Genomic DNA, 17,043 nt, shown 5'->3' on the forward strand with positions numbered 1-17,043 from the left:
GGCCGGCAGCACAGGCGGGGAACGTTGGAGTCCTCCTTCACTGCAGCAAGCAAGCCTCATGCTCGCTTCCAGCTGCCTGGCTGCCAGCCGCCATCTTGGCTGACAGTTAATTTGCATATACTCACTGATTAGCCAATGAAAAGGGTAGCGGTCGTACGCTAATTACCATGTTTCTCTTTTATTAGTGTAGATGTCAGAGAATCTTTGAATTCTCTTATATTGTTATCCTCTACTGTTATCTTAATTCAGATAATGAGATAGGGCGATCTACTGTCAATGAAAGAATCATGTATTTGATAATGGGCATATATATCATATGATTGAACTTTGTTTTCAAGACTAATGCTAAAAATTGAAAATGGGAAGATTAATTCCCTCTTTGATAGCTAGTTTAAATATTAAAAATATCTTTTGTAAAGATCCATTAAAATCAATTAGATTTCACTTAATTCTTATTAGCCAAAAAGAACAAAAGAGCCATTATAAGCATATCACTATAAAATACTCAGAACCATTCAATTTTTTCACACATCAGGTTTTTTTTACATCCAAAGCATGCTGCTTTTGACTCTGTGCCAAAACAATGAAAACCAAATTGAATGTGAAATAACAAAAGATTTATATCAAATACAAATAAACATTTCAATAAACTTGGAGTCAGAGAGAATAGAAGAGACATAAAAACCAGATGTTTAATTTAAATCACTGGTAGAAATAGTCAGTGTCTTCTTTTTATAAACCACTTATATTGTATTTGTATTCAAAAGCAATGGTAAATGTCAAATGACTACTAGACCATCCTTCTGAATACAAGAAAATATCATGCTGTTTAACTCTCAACACACAAAAAGTACTTTTAGAAAAACAAAGATAAAGAACAGCATGTCTTAGTCACACAGATCAATTCAAGAACCTCGAAATGCTAAAAGGCACCATGAGCTGAACAGTAAAGACTGTCAATTACTACATATTTAAAATTTTTGAACTTCAAAAGAATGTCTTAAAAACTTTTAAATCCAGAATAAAACTTATATCTAATATCTGAGAAGAGTATCAAAGGAATCTTTTATTAAAGCATTAAACACAGATCCTTTTTACATATACTATATATAAAATATTATCAAAAGGTTCTATCATACTTTAATTATGAAAGAAAATAATTAGGTTAGTTTTGAAAAAAGAAAACTAAAAATTTTACATATAAGTATCACTTGTGTGTGAATCCCAACTACGAAATGGAATATTGACTCATTAGCTATTTGCTTTTTGTTTGTCTTCACCAGTTTTTATTGCAGCAATGACAGAAAAATACATCCATCAGAAAAGCCAAAGAAAAGTCAAGCAAGTCCTCTACATTTACTAGGAATACCATAGCAAACGCTGATGAAAGAATTAAATGAGGACATGTGCAAAGTGCTTATTAATTACCTGGGTAATAAAGTGACTGTGCTCCCCTTTATCCTTACATGGTTCACTATCATCTCACTCATTATGTCTTATGCCACCTAGAGAGCAACCATGAAACCGTGAGAGCAGCAGGGACTCAGTGCCCACTGACAAACACAGTACCAAGCATTTAGTAGGGGTTCCTAAATGCTTCTGATTTGCTAGAGGATAATAATGAACAGATGTAAAAGAGATGCTAATTGATAGGCTAAATGCATTAGTGCGTCCCAGTGCCCTCTATATGAAAGGTTACTAACCCATCTGAGCTAAGTGCTAAAATTATAATTAAATCTGATGGGAAGTCCTAGATTTATACCAATATAATTACAATTATTACTTAGCTTAGTGAAAGAGTATGGCAAGAACAATGAGATGAGTAATTTAGATGATACTGCAAAGTGCGTTTGAATGTTTGAAACTTCGATTACAGTACACAGGATAAGTGCGAGCAGTGTAATTAAAACCTAAGAGTCTGATCTTTAAAACTCTAGGCTCAGCCTCATTAAAATGCATGTTTTCTCAATTAATCCAAACTTTTCCATTAAAAACATAAAAATACACTTTCATTCCTTGAAAATAAATCTCTACAGCACATATATTTAGGATCAAATACAAAATAACCATTACAGCTAAGTAGGAAAAACTGACTGAAACAGTAAGAGGTTTGGTAGATGGAGCCTAACCAAAGGAAGAAAAGGCCACGTGAGAACTGCCCGGTGCCTCATTTGTAAAAACCAAGTAAGTTTTTGAAGAGGGCTTGTGGATTGGAAATCCCTAAATATATTTGTTCAAATGATACAAATCTAAGCAAACTCTTTATAATGGTTCTGAGGTAACCCTTATAATCATAAATGGGCTGAATCTTATTTACTCTCCATTTACTCTCCCAGTAACTGACTGGGCTACACAGCAGGTACGCCGAAAACTGTTGTGGAATAAAAGACAATCATTTTCACAATCATTTTGTTGCAGAAACAGTTTTCTCCTTTTAATCTGATACATTACTAGGAAGTTTATCTCAATATTAAGCTAATGGTAAACACCTAAAACCAGAGGATAATTTTTTTATGTACTTTATTTTGTTAGTTGTTATGAAAAACATTTAAAAGATTTTAAAGTTGTCATATAATTTGTTATAAAGAATGTTGATTGTAGAGAAGAATTTTATTTAAATTTTTTTTATCAATTTCCTTTAGGTTTTGATATACTTCATACAGTGACTATTACTAAAAGACAAACACCTTTTATAAATGATGACTATGTATCCATTCTAGATTAGTAAATTTTTCAAGACAGAGTCAAGTCAAAGTATTACATACTTTAAAGAGTAATGCAGGGTAATTTAAGAAAACATCATTAGAATTTGCCATAGTTGGGGAAAATAGATCCTATGCAATATTATTTTTAAAGTATAGAAGGAAATTAAAAGTAGAGGGAGGTGAATCCTATATAATTTTATTAACCAATATCACCCCAATAAATTTATTTTTTTTAAAGTGGAAGGGGAAAGTGTCTTAAAATTAAAGTATTATCAGACACAAACTTAAATTATTGTTGCTATTTGTGCAAAAAACATTTAAATCTAAGTAGGTTCTAATTTTAGGTGAAATAGTGCTTTCTATTTTGAAAGCAAAATATTTTTGGAGGTCTATCTTTAAAAAAAAACTTAATCTGAAAAAGTCACTGGGCAAAAACCTGTCTCGTGCCTATATATAAGAGCCTAACTAAGCTAATCAGTAGAGGTACAGTAGTTACTACTTTGCAGTTGTTTTCATTATAAAAAAGTCTACTCTCAAGGGTTCTTGAATCTTTTTTCCCTTCATGCAACATTTCAAAGAAATATAATTTTATCACTGTTTATATGAAAAAAACTGGCCGTTATACACATCTTTACTCTATGTCCATCACATGACTTACCCTTTCAAAACAAATTATACATATACAGAGAACAGATGCCATCCTTGAGAAAGGATCTGTGTGTATAATGTTTGAAACAATTTCTAACAATAATTTTCCTTAATAAGTGAACAGGGAAATTAACCATAAAAGTTGCAAATGTATTAAAGTAACAAATAGCAATATATCCTGGATGGATGACAAAGAAAAAAAATTCAACAGACTTCTGTTACAACTGTTTAGGCAAACATTTTAATCTGAGCATATGAAAACTGTGTTGCAAATACACGCCATGGATAGATTAAAAATAAACAGCTAGGTTTTCAAAACTTAAACGTATCTACTTGAAAAGGCATGGCTACCTTAAATTTTCCTTAAAGTTGACATGCCTTGTTATAATGATAATTAGTATTTGGTACATAGAACACATGTTTTCTTCTGGAAAACTGTTTTTAAGATATTACATTTGTTACCTGTCATTTATGATCCAGTTCAGACAGAGATTGAGAGAGCTAAGATTTTTGCACCTCTTGACAATTTCCATCACGGTTTCATTATCCAGTTCAGTGATATGACGCAGGTCCAAGCTGGAAAGGTTCCTTAGCTAATGAGATAAATAAAATGAAAGATGAAAAAAGTAAATGTTACATTCATTCTCAAAGTAGAGTATCACAGTACAATATTTAAAATAGATCACAGAGTATCATAGTACAATATTTAAAATAGATAATAAACTATTTAAATACTATTTTACATAGTAAATGAGAAATGAGGCCAGAAATATATGGTGAATATATGAATGACAACACATTAAAATCAAACAGATTTTATTGAGAAATAATAAAAATAAAAAGCTAGCAATCTAATACATGGGGAAGCTGTTAAATGTATTACATTATGTACCCACAAACTGATAAGATTATTCTCTTTAACATTGTTTGATTTCAGATATATATATCTTCATGATTATGATGCCACTTTTGCATAGGTTTTCTCATTTTTTAAAAGATGAAATATGAATTAAGTAGTGAATTCAGAGATGTCTTGGTGCTATTTTATCAATGTACTCCAAAAGGTGTTGGAGTACAGGTTGTGTCGAAAGCAATATAGCATGTTGTTTAAGAAGTAAAGTTCATCTAGGTACCACTTTCCCCAGTTCTTCATTTTCTCTACTCTTTCCTGATGTTTCCTGTCTTCCCCTGATGTTTAGTCTCTAAGTAAAGGAAATTAATCATATTGTTTACACAAAGATGGTAGGATCTTAATTATCCTCTTCAAATGAACTACATTTCAAATAAGCTATCTTTGCTTAACAACATTTACTTGTAAGAGGATCTAAGCTCTTGAAAGAAATGCAACTCCAATTGGGACCTTGCTGAAGGCCTTGTGGAACGCTGGACAAAAACCAGCTTGTATCATCTGAACTCCCGACCCATGGAAACAGTAAGATGATAAATATACGTTCATTGTTTTAAGCTGCTAAGTTTGTGGTAACTGTGCAGCAATAAAAAATTATTACAGAATGTCTTGAGGATAAGCCAGGTTTCTCTTAAGAGAAGGGGAATATTCTTAGTCCCTTTAAACACGGAGGGTCGCTGCCCTGCCCTAGATGCATGTGCTCACGAAAGCACAGAGGAGGCGCTCGGTCCACCCAGCCCCCTCCTCTACGTGTAGCTTCAGCTGCCAAGAAAGTACTTTCTGGGAAGACCGGTAGCTCTGATGTAGCCATTACTTTTCTATATAAAAACCATTATTTTCTTAAACCACATTATTTCCACCGTTAGCTCTTTTATACAGAGTATTTTTAATCCCAACACCCAATACCATTTTGCTGTTGGAGATGTACTGTTCTGAGAACATGTGAAAAACTAAATAGCCTCTGAATTGCAGGTGCGGGCGGCTTGCTGGGCTCATGCCCTGAAAGCAGCCTCATGCCTGTACCACAGGAAAATCAGAAATACAGGAAAGGCCTCCAGGGCTGCTTGAAAATACTTGAAGCATGACTATTAAACCTAAGAATGTTAAGGATGAATTTTGCTATGTATAACCATGTACATATGTGAACTGTTGAATACAGCCACATACAATACACAGAGAACTCCATTGTTTTCCTAATTATCCTTTATTATAGTCACTGGGAAGTCACATAATCATAAAAATTTACCCAGCCACACAAATATCTCCTATACATGTGTATTTCAGGATCCAGCACAGCTTCTGACACAAAATTTCTATGTGAATTCATACATACCTTTTGGCTTCCACCACTGTAAAATATCTCTTTGTCACAATAGTGTGAATGTATTTAATCCCCATGAACTCTACTCTTTAAAATTATTAAAAAGGTGCCGTAACCGGTTTGGCTCAGTGGACAGAGCATCAGCCTGCGGACTGAAGGGTCCCAGGTTCGATTCCGGTCAAGGGCATGTACCTGGGTTGCAGGCACATCCCCAGTAGGAGATGTGCAGGAGGCAGCTGATCGATGTTTCTCTCTCATCGATGTTTCTGACTCTCTATCTTTCTCCCTTCCTCTCTGTAAAAAATCAATAAAATATATTTTTAAAAAATTATTAAAAAGGTAAACTTTATGTTATGTACTTTTTACTACAATAAAAAATATTACTTCCTCCACCAGAATAGAAGCAGAAACATACACTAAAACTCCATGGAAAAGGAAATGGTGCGTTGTTAGTGCCAGTTCAGTCCCCTCACATTAGGGAAGGTAACTGAGGAACAAAGGGGTTTGAACAACTTATTAAAGGACAGATAATAGGGAGAGAGATGTTAGCAAATCTAAACTATCTTATAGACTTGGGGAAATGTAAAGGTATTTTCTAGAACAATGGAATGGCAAGGAGTAACCATTCCAGTAACTATCTACATGTGATAAAACTCTAATTCTGGCCCATTGACTCCTGAGCTATCGGATCCAGCAGCCAGGCCTCTTCACCAGTGCAGGGGGTCAGACAATGACACTGGGCCTATATGCTTCTTGTCAATAAATGGAACATTTCTTACCCCATCAATGGAGCACAGACTCATGCATGAGGAAACAGACTGACTTGGGCTCCCGCATGCCAGCATTCTACTGAGATCCTGAAGAGTGTTTTACACTTGGATTCAATTACGGCTCATTTTTTCATGAGCTGACAGTCACTGACTATGCTCATGTGGCCTTCCCATGACCATTTTAGCCAGTTCAGCTTAAAATATGACAGCATCCAAAGGCAGTCCCAGGAAGACACATACTGAACACCTGTACGAGATGTGGCATTTTCATGCAAAACTCCACAAACAGCTCTGTCAAATCCATCACATTCTTTCCCTTGCTATGGGAATTTCATAATAGTGCCCTCCAGGGTTTCATAAAAAGCTACCTGAAATAATCCTTCACAGTCTGAAACAAGTAATTACATGTAGGAAACTGACATTTTAATTAAACTTACTTTCCTTATAAATTCATTGGTAGTCTTGGGTTATACAAATCACAGAGGATTTGAAGAAGCAAAGCCATACAACACAAAATCTTCTAAATATTTCCCTCCAGTTTTTAAGCATTTAGTAAAGTATTTTAAAAGAAACTCAAATCAGAATGTAGGTAATCAACTTTCAGTTTAAAACCGCTTTTATTGGGAAAAATATTACTTTAATCAATTCAGGTCAAAAAGACTAAAATTAGCCAATGATCGGTATGACGTATATGTACTTAAGTATAACATGAGACACTAAAATGTTACCTAGGAAACACAGGCTTGGAGGATTATAAAAAGACCCTAAATGACTTCCAAATTTTTTTAAGACTCTGGAAAAGTAAAAAAAAATAAAACAAAATTCTCAATTGTCCAGGTTGCCTCCAGTAGATGAGGCAACAGAAGAGGCTCACAGAATCTTGGCAAAGACAGATAGCAGGGATGTCCCACTGTTTCAGGCTAACACGATAATTTATGTGATGCCAGCTGGAGGTGATAATTTTTGAAAAGACTAAACACGTCTGTATAGTTAAATATGTTCAAATGTCAACTGGTACCTAATTTACTTCTTGCCAGCCCTGCAGACATTGGCTTCACTGGAGCTGAGTTTTAGGGCAATCGGTTGAAATCTTTAGGGATCAAAGCCAAGGGTTAAGACAGGCTGCCTCGACAGGGTTAACTGGGGCTGGAGATCAGTACCACACACTCATCTGCCAATCACCTGTCAGACTGCCAAGATGATTACTGGAGAGACCAAAGGCACCCAGAGACTGGGGTTAGAGAAAGGCACTTATAAGGAAACTGGGAAGATCCTCCTGCTAGGAGCAGGGAGGGAGACACAGGAGAACGGCAGGGGGTTTTAGCATGGGTCCTTGAATGGTAAACTGGAAAAATATGAAAGAAAACTAAGACTACTGCGGATGGGAAGGGAAGGGGCAGAGAGGGAATTCTTGTCCCTGAGCGCAGGAAGGCTTCCTTCCACACTTTGACAGGCTCTGATATCTACATTTAGAGAAGAACTTGATTGGCAAGACAGAGAATAAAGGGCAATCCTTCTGCTCATCAACTAGGCCTGCGCCTTGGCTTAGTTACAGCTGGCATTCGAGTACGGAGATAGTAATAAAAGCTGAATAAACCACACTTAGGACATCAGGCAAATCCTTCCCAGCACTCATAGAACTGAGAACCTCAGTGAGAAATGAAAGCTTTTAAGTAGAGAGCCTGAGAGCCTGGCAGAGACAATACAATTTTCTCATCATGAAAACAGGACTTCCAGGGCCTTAAATGCTATCCCACCCACAGCAGTGACCATGTTAATTCTCTGGAACCTTCACCCAGTATTCCTTCCAATCACTGCCTCTTACTCACACCAGGCTGCTGTTTTTTTGCTTTATTTCCAAATCCAAAGCCTGTTTGGTCCTTCCATTCTCCTACTGGATCTGACATCTTTTGCCATTTTTTTCACATTCTGTTTTGCTTTTTAGGTCACTTTACTGCACTGCTTCTCTTCAGAGCTTTCCCTTCTAACTCCTTCTTGCCACATCACCAGCCAGGTTAACATTCCTTAAATAACTTTGATCATATTGCCCACCTTGTCTGAAACCTTTAGGAAACAAAAATATTTCAACTGCAGAAAGGAATCCCAGAGCTTGCCCATTGAGGCCCTACAATGATCACCCCTACCACTCCCTGACATCTGTTAAACTAGCTCAAATCTATTTCCCAGGTTTTGAAACATTGTTCTCACTGTGCTCAGAGAGCTGTGTTCATTATTTTAAAACAGATTTCACTTCCTGATTACTTTAGAGAGGAAAAATTGGTGAGTCTTGGAAATATAATATACTTGCCTTGACACAAATTACTAACTAGGTAGTCCTCACATAACTATGCCCATCAGGCAGGAATCATCGATTGGCAACAACTGCCAAGGGACCATGGGAGCAAAGTTCCCTTCCTGCTACAACTACTTAAGGGTCTCCTCTTTGTCTTCTCCCTCTCCTCCACCCTCCCTCTCCCCTTCCCCTCCACCTCCCCCACCCAGCATTAAATAATATAAAACAACATTCTCATTCCACATAATTAAAGGCCATTTTAGAACAAGAAGCATAATCAGTTCTCTATTTACATATCTGTTCTTAAAATGAAGACCATTAAAAATGAAAAAAAAATAAAAAGCCTCCGTAAGTTGTCAGAGTTTTGATGTGTGTGGCAAGAATTTTGAGTAGTTCACCAAAATTTTAATCACTGTCTTCTGCTGCAGAAATGTGAATTTGTTAATTGGATTTCTGCTCCTTGTACCAATTCAGAAAGGGTGCTCTGCTCCTCCTTTTCCACTCCGGCAGGCAGCGCAGCCTCTAATTGACTTTTTTCCTAATACTTTTCTTTCCCCCAAATTCCTTTCTTTTCTCCACATAAGATTTCTAGAGCTCATAACAAGCTACAAAGAACACTAAGAATTAGCAGCATTGAGAAGCCCTGCCACTTTTTATAGAGCAAAAGCTGACAAACAGAACTTTTCTTCAATTAAAAAAATAAAGTGTTCACACTTTCTAATTTAAATAAGAAAAATAAAGCAGAGCTCAAATCAATTAAGGGTAAATTAAGTCAAAATTGAATGCAAACACTTCATCTAACTGGACTGGTTGTGTACTTCTCTGTCAATTTCCTCACACCAAGTTCAGAGATTTGAAAAAAAAAAAAAGATAGTTCATGGAATTTTGAACCCAGTTTAGTCACTTGCCTCCACATATCACACTATGATGTGCTGAAAGTTTTAGAACTATATCCCAAATAAGAGTTTTACTTTATTATTTTTTAAATATATTTTTATTTATTTCAGAGAGGGAGGGAGAGGGAGAGAGGGATAGAAACATCAATGATGAGAGAGAGTCATTGATCAGCTCCCTCCTGCACGCCCCCTACTGGGGATCAAGCCTGCAGCCCAGGCAAGTGCCCTTGACTGAAATCGAACCTGAGACCCTTCAGTCCTCAGGCTGACGCTCTAGCCACTGAGTCAAACCAGGTAAGGCTGCAACTTTATTTTTAATAACAGTAAAATAACTGAAATGCCATTAGCCCCAACATGAAAAACTTATCATATCCAAGCCAAGTAACCTGCACACTGACCTCTTGATCTTACACTATTAAAGCAAAAAAAAAAAAAGTATTCCATTCTTTATTTCGAAATGTGCAAAGCTGAAAAACAGAGGCATGACAATGATGATTTTTAATTGAAAAAATATTCTGGCATGTATTTTTATTTTCTGTCATTGCAAAAATGTTATGGAAATGTTGTACCTTTTCCATAAATGTTGTACCTTTAATCTCTAAATTAAAATGTCTTTTTTTCTTTCTTTCTCCCTGGTTTAGAATACGCAACTAGGACTCACCTCCACATAGAAAATCTCTTAGCCTTACACTCTCATTTCTGGGCCTCGGCCTAAAACCAAAGCTCCGAGGAAAAAGTGCCTGAGCCTGAATTTCAGAAATGAGTGTTCCTCTTCTGTGACCAGGTTGTTTCAGAGAGAGTGAGCCAAAAAGCCCTGGCAGCCAGATGAAAACCAACAAGCTGAGCCACTTGGGCCTTCCATACTCCCCAAAACATTTCCCAACACAGAGAGGGGCAGTGGGAGGCCCCGTGCACAGGTACCTGCAGCTTCTCTCCGAGGTGAGGGTTACCCCATAGATCTGGAGCATCCTATGTCACCCAGGAAGAACACAGCTAACCCCACCCATCAGCAGCTTTCTCTCCTCTCAGTCTCTAAACCATGTGTCAGAGAAGAAACATTCCAAAGCCTATGTGTAAGTCTTTCCTGTGTTAAACACCCCCCACCCCGAAGTCCCTAAATAAAGCCCCAAATACCCCTTCACTAGTTGGAGGACAAGTCTGATATTAAGGATCTAAAAACGAACCGATCAGATCATTCCTAAAAAAAATTTGGACGCAGGTTTGGAAAAAATACTCTTTCTTCCACAATGTTCATTTCTGGCATTGTATTTGATTTAATTACTTATGGCACTACCCAAGTGCTGCCTATGATAATGAAAGAATTAACGCTTCACAGATGAAAAAAGCCCAAGAAGACTCAAATTTTTTAAAGTGAACGTAAGGATTTGTGCCCAAAATCCACATGAGGAACTCTCCTAACACTGAATCAGTTCCCATTTGTTACACTGAGTTTTACTTTTGTTCTACAATAACAATTCCAAGAAGCAACAGCATTTGGTTTACAATATATTTAAATTTGGAACTGGTAATTTTTTAAAAATCTTTATTGTTGAAAGTATTACATATGTCCCCTTTTTCCCCCCAATTGACCCCTTCTAGCTGGAATTGGTAAATTTTAGTTCCTGACTCCCTAATAACACTCAATGTTATGAGCTGGAAGTGAATGATCTAAAAGTCTAATTTGATGACTATATTATAGGCAGTGTGTCAGTTACCAATAAGAAGTGGTAAAACAGAAAATATCTTTATAAAGTTTTTCTTGATATAAAAAATGTAAAACATGAAATTAACGTAGATAATACAAATTTTTTCAAAATAAACTGGAAAATTTTTATAACTTTTATTTATATATTAACGCACTACTTCCTAATACAAAAAAAACAAACTGTTCATCTGTAATGCTGTTCTCTCAACCAATTTTTTCCATCTATATGTTGAAAAGCTTCAACCAATGAGAAAAATCTGGTATACATCTAAGGTAAAAGTTTAAATATTGATTTATGAATTACTTTAATATTATTTACTTTGAGTCACAGATCTTCTTACATCAATAAACAGCATTTATTAAAATTAAAAGATTTTTTTAATTAAAAATTCCAAAGTACTGACATGATAGTATGTTACTTTTTGTCAGTCAAAACCATTAAGGTATATTTAAAGTAATTGGTAACTTATAACCAATAACTCAAATTACTAGTTCGCAACAAATAACTTCTTATTTAGTCAAATATTTTTCTTTACATTTGCCTCTGTGCACTGGCATTATACATTATAGCTCAAAAAAACATCTACATTTTATTCTTTCTAGAAGCACGTATAAAACTACCTTTCAATAATTAGGCAGCTAGCCCTCTATCCTATTCTTGGCACTCATATGACTTTGTACTTCCATTAGTCTTAGTTGTCATGTAGCTAGCTCCCCTATCTCTTTGGTTATAGTTTGTCTACATCTAGGAAAGATGTATGACTAGTGATAGTCTAAAGAAGGGTCAAGTCTAATTTAAATCTTATATTATGTGCAATTCTATGATCTGTGCTTTGACCTCCATTGTCACAAGATTCTCTGAGAGGAAATAAACACCAATTCTATTTTCTCAACTGTAAGAAACACAAAGTGATACAGAGAGGATGATGTATTGGGTCTAAGCAAGAAAACAGAACCACTATTTATTAAGTTACATGAAGAGAATTTCATTAAGAAAACTGGTTATTCTGATGAAGGAAAGTTGAGGAGATGAACTGGAGAGGCCAGTGTGAGCCAGAGCCTTAGCAATGGCAGGAAGCCACAGGCACCCCAAGGCTGGAGGGACAAAGGGAAGAGTCAATGTTACTGTGACCCGTAGGCCATGGTCACACACACAATCTGGAGCTGCAGGGGACCTGTCCTGGGCTGGGGCCAAGGAGTGGCTAAAGTTGTTACTAACAATACTTCCTTGGAGGAAGGGAGGGAGAGCTGTCCCTCTCTTTGGGTTCCTGCTTCCCACAAGATGCCGCCTGCAGAGTGAAGCCGCCTATGATATAGAAGAGCATGCTTAGAGGAAAGGAAGGATCTGAGGGCAAACAGACCGAGGACCAGCACAAAGCCATAGGGAAGAAGGGGGGAGAGGAGCCAGTCTCCAGCAACGAAAAGAAGTAGTCAGTCTAATAGGAATTCTTTGCAACAACCCGGAGCAGGGATAATTGCCAGAGTACCCGTGCAACGTGCCTGAGGAACCCAGGGTGCTAGCCAACGTGTTCTCTTCTCTGAGCCAGATGAGAGCTGTTAAAGTGAAAACGTGAGCTGCTTTCCCCGGCACAGGCATATTGTTTCATTTTTAAAGATCCAAGATTGATAGGCAACTGAAAAAATACCTCTGATCAAACATAATAACCAAGCATTTTCTCTAGTGAATATAACAGAGAAAGCTCCAGAGGGGAGCTTTTTCTTAGGGGGAAACAAAATGTGTTGGCCAATCAGCCCACTGGGATACAATCAATAGAAAGGAAGTCTACAGTGGGGGAAGCAGCTAAGTTTCTGAAGGTTTTGTAAATACACTGTGATAAACTACGTTTGTGTAAATGCCTGTGATACCTCTGGGCTGGAGAGCAAACATGTGAGGAACTCAGTTGCCTTTAGTCAAGGGACTCTGTTGGATTCTATTACTGGGCCAGTGTGTCTGCAGAAGAGGGAGATCAGAACCAAACTTTATTCCAAAAAGTAATATGGAAAATGAGTAACAATATGTAGGCCTAAATTCTGGTTAAATATTGAGGTTCCAAGCTAAAATTTCAGAACACACACTCCTATTGTCATATAAAGAACTTAACCTCTGGCTACTACAGAGTTACTATGGAAAAGAATTCTATGTTTTCAAAGAATATAACTATAATAAAGACATATAATCTTCCTTTCAGTATCCAAGAGCCCAGGTACATCATCATTATAAACATCATGCAATGTTAAACAAAATGGTAAAGAAAAATCAGATTATTTGGATTCTCTATTGACAACCGATTGACACAGGATGAGCATGTATTATGTTTAAATGTGTGTGAGACTCGATATATAATATGTACACATGCAGGCACTTCCTATAGCTCATCTGCCCAGGTCAATTGAAAATAGTGCTTAAATAAGACAGTTGAATTAACTAAAAATAAAACACTGCTATAAATATTTAAAACTAATAAGTCAATATATGTCAATGTTTTGTTATCAATTGACTATGTTTTAAATTAATTAGATTCATTAACTCTGTAATTTTCAGTAACTGTTTAACCCTTTGCACTCCGAACCATTCTGGACATTGGCTACCAGCTACTCAACGCTACTTTGCGGTGGAAACGTGCATTTACAGACCCTCGTATTATTTAGTATAATTTTGGAACCAAGTAATGTATTATAATGATATTGGACTTATATGAATTGGGTGACATCGAGGAATGTATATTTGCAAAAAAAACAATATTTTATTGTTTATAATTTTGTACAGTATGATAAGTTTTGTAACACTCCCCAATATGCATTGCAGGCTGGTTAGTGCATGTTTGACAGTAATAAGTGGTTTGACGCCTGCCACCAGGTATTTTCCTGTTAGAACACACAATGCAGTCCCGTTTTCTTTGTCCCACATCGGGAATATGTAGTTTATTGTTTAATCCGACACAAAACCCGCTGACATTTCTTGTATATATCTTAGTAATTTTATGATATTTTGATTTAATTTCTTGTGCCATTTCAAGATAAAACTTCAGGGAAACATGCATGTCTCAAAAAGCTGCGTTGAAATAACTCAATTCCCCGTAATCACTAATAAACTGCAATGTCCCCTGAGAGGGGACATCCGAGTGATATGCTAGAATTCCGATGTCCCCTGAGAGGGGACAGCGGAGTGCAAAGGGTTAAATTAATAAATGAGATCAGCTTACTTTTTTTTCCTCAGTAGTCAATTTCTTCATTAAGTTACATTATGACTATTCTCACTGAGCCTCAAACCTGGTTTCCCTAATTCATATAGTCTGTTCTATTGATTTAGAGATGAGATCCCATCTGTGTCCAGTATCACTTTTTACACATAAACCACGAGACTGAATAAGGTAGATTCACACTGATCCTTAAATAAAACTTCTGTCAAAAAAACAGTGTGAATGAGTTGAAAATTTAAAAGAACATGAAAGCAACAACTCCTAACGTCTTTCTTGGATAAAGACTGACCTCATGTGTTAAGAGACCAGATAAATAAAGTTGAAATCCATTTTTACAAGAATATTTGAAACAAAACCCACAATTTAGAAACAAGCGTATAATAAAAATTCAAAGAGTGAACTGAGGATAATATAAGCAGAGTAAAATAATATTTAAAATATAAAGCCAAGATCCAAGAAAGGCCCTTTCAAAAAAGATTGCCAACTTTCCTCGTTTCATATTTATATATTTAATTGAAGCCTAAAGCAACCATTTTATCAAAAAAAGATGTGACAAAGAAACTCATTTTTTCGTTTTACTTGTTAGAACTTCCACAAACTGAGTGATTTTGAAAGATGAATTCATTTATTCTACTAGTGTCACATTAACACACTCTGCTACAGCAGCTGCTGAAATGAAAATGTAGCACAAACACATACTAGTACACATTATGACTAGAGTATGAGTAATAGAATTATAAAATATAAGAAAAATAGCCTCAATGAACAGGTATCACTGACTTACAATGAAAAAATAAATTTTTAAATTGATACAGCTTATGTAGACATTGCCTGGACTCATTTAGAAAAATAAAAAACAGTCACTAATTTGTGTGATAATATTAAGGAACAACAGTGTATTACCCTGATTCTGTATATTGCTATGTAGGAATTTTTAAAATACTTTTATCAAAAAATACGATTTTAGTTGTTCAGTATGTTAACTTAAACAAATCATTAAATAACCTTTAAAAGGTCAGCAGGGAAAAGAAAAAAAAAAATGAAAGCAGACAAACAGTTATTTATCTTAACATCCAGCATTGACCTTTAGGTAGAAACAAGGTTCATGAAGTTTTTAAGGAAGATTTATTTTCATGAAAATTATTTTTCATTTTTATTTTAATGAAAGAATATTAAGTGGGTTAGGACTACAGACATAAGAACTTTCATACACTGTGATGAACATTTTTCTCAGTAAATTAATTAATTTTATTTTTCATCTGCTTCTTTAGCTATGTGTGAAGCACTCTGCCTCTACAAGCCTAGAGAAAGGCCGGTGCTATTATTGTCTTCACTTCAAAGGCAAGGAAACTGAGGCAAAGAGATTAGGTGATTTGCTCAAGGTCCTACAATCAGTGGTTACACATTAGCTCTGATGACAGCAATAAGTGGTTTGCTGTTCCAAACTTTTAAGAAAAAAATTAATGGACCAGACACAGATATTCTCAACACTTGGGTTTTGGCTTAACTCCTAAAGAAGAACCAAAAAGGACCAAAAGCACGGTCATGCAACACAGATTCCTCCATAGTATTCACACTACAGAATATTTCAGAGCTTAATGAATTTAAGAATATGTATTTTTCACATACAAAATATCACTAAAGTACTATAATTAATCAGAAACAAATAAATTATAATCTCTGACTAAACAGCAATATCACCCCTAAAGTAGCAAAATAAGTAGTATGTTCTTCCTTTAGAACAGACAGTTTAAACAGATCAATTGTTTGGAAATTTAAAAAGCAAAAAAGTCCATATTTTATTTCTAGTCTCTGAATAAGAAAGAAAATGAAGATGAAAATTGAGTTAGCTGTATGAATGAACATACTTTCAGTTACTTATGTTAAATTGAATAAAAAATAATAATAATTTTTGTTTTCCTTTAGAAAACATTTCATATTTTCAAATGTAAGTACTTTTAAAATGTGAAGTTTTTTAAAAAGTTATTTAAATTTGATTATGGTCTAAAAAAATACCAGAAGCTTGGGCATTTTATTTAGCTGTCACCTTCCCCCCAAAAAAACTGTTTAAAAATAAAAACTAGCAAACATAAAAATCTTCAATCAAGCCCATACCTGCCATATCCCAAGGAGAACTCCATTCCTTTTTAAAAACTGAGTAACTGAAGCAACAAGGTTTAATGTAGTACAGAATTAATATTACTACTTAATAAACAGTCACAACTTTAAAATATATTAACAATCTAAAATACGTATCTATCCCTAAATTATGAAAAATATAAAATATTTATATAGCATATACTAAAAATAAACTTTTTTGTCAAAACTTCTTTGCCATCTTCCTTAATAGTCATCCATAACAATAAAAGTGTAATGTACTAATTAGACCAGACGTCCTTTAGGTCGAAGCCGGGGCTGCGAGGGAAGCCCAGGTCCCGGGTGCCAGAGGGAAGCCAGGGCCGGCAGCCAGGGAGAGGAAGGCCTACTCTTGCACAGTTTTCGTACATCGGGCCTCTAGTTTAAAATAAGATCTACCTGACTGATTATAAGCATTTGAACTGATCTAAATCAATTCATAAGGGATACGTGGCATTAAAT

The 17,043-nt window shown here is 35.6% G+C and overlaps 1 protein-coding gene across 1 annotated transcript in view; it reads right to left on the minus strand.

The window, feature by feature from the left end:
- FBXL17 (F-box and leucine rich repeat protein 17) overlaps window positions 1-17,043 on the minus strand; it is a 456,197-nt gene that overhangs the window by 301,305 nt on the left and 137,849 nt on the right. Inside the window, exon 6 of the mRNA XM_070412419.1 lies at window positions 3,816-3,946. Within this exon, the coding sequence (XP_070268520.1) occupies window positions 3,816-3,946 (131 nt within the window). The remainder of the gene's footprint in view (window positions 1-3,815; window positions 3,947-17,043) is intronic.

Source organism: Myotis yumanensis, unplaced genomic scaffold (genome assembly GCF_028538775.1).
Source record: "Myotis yumanensis isolate MYYU_CA2020_CCGP unplaced genomic scaffold, mMyoYum1.0.hap1 SCAF_4, whole genome shotgun sequence".
NCBI classification, from domain to species: Eukaryota; Metazoa; Chordata; class Mammalia; order Chiroptera; family Vespertilionidae; genus Myotis; species Myotis yumanensis.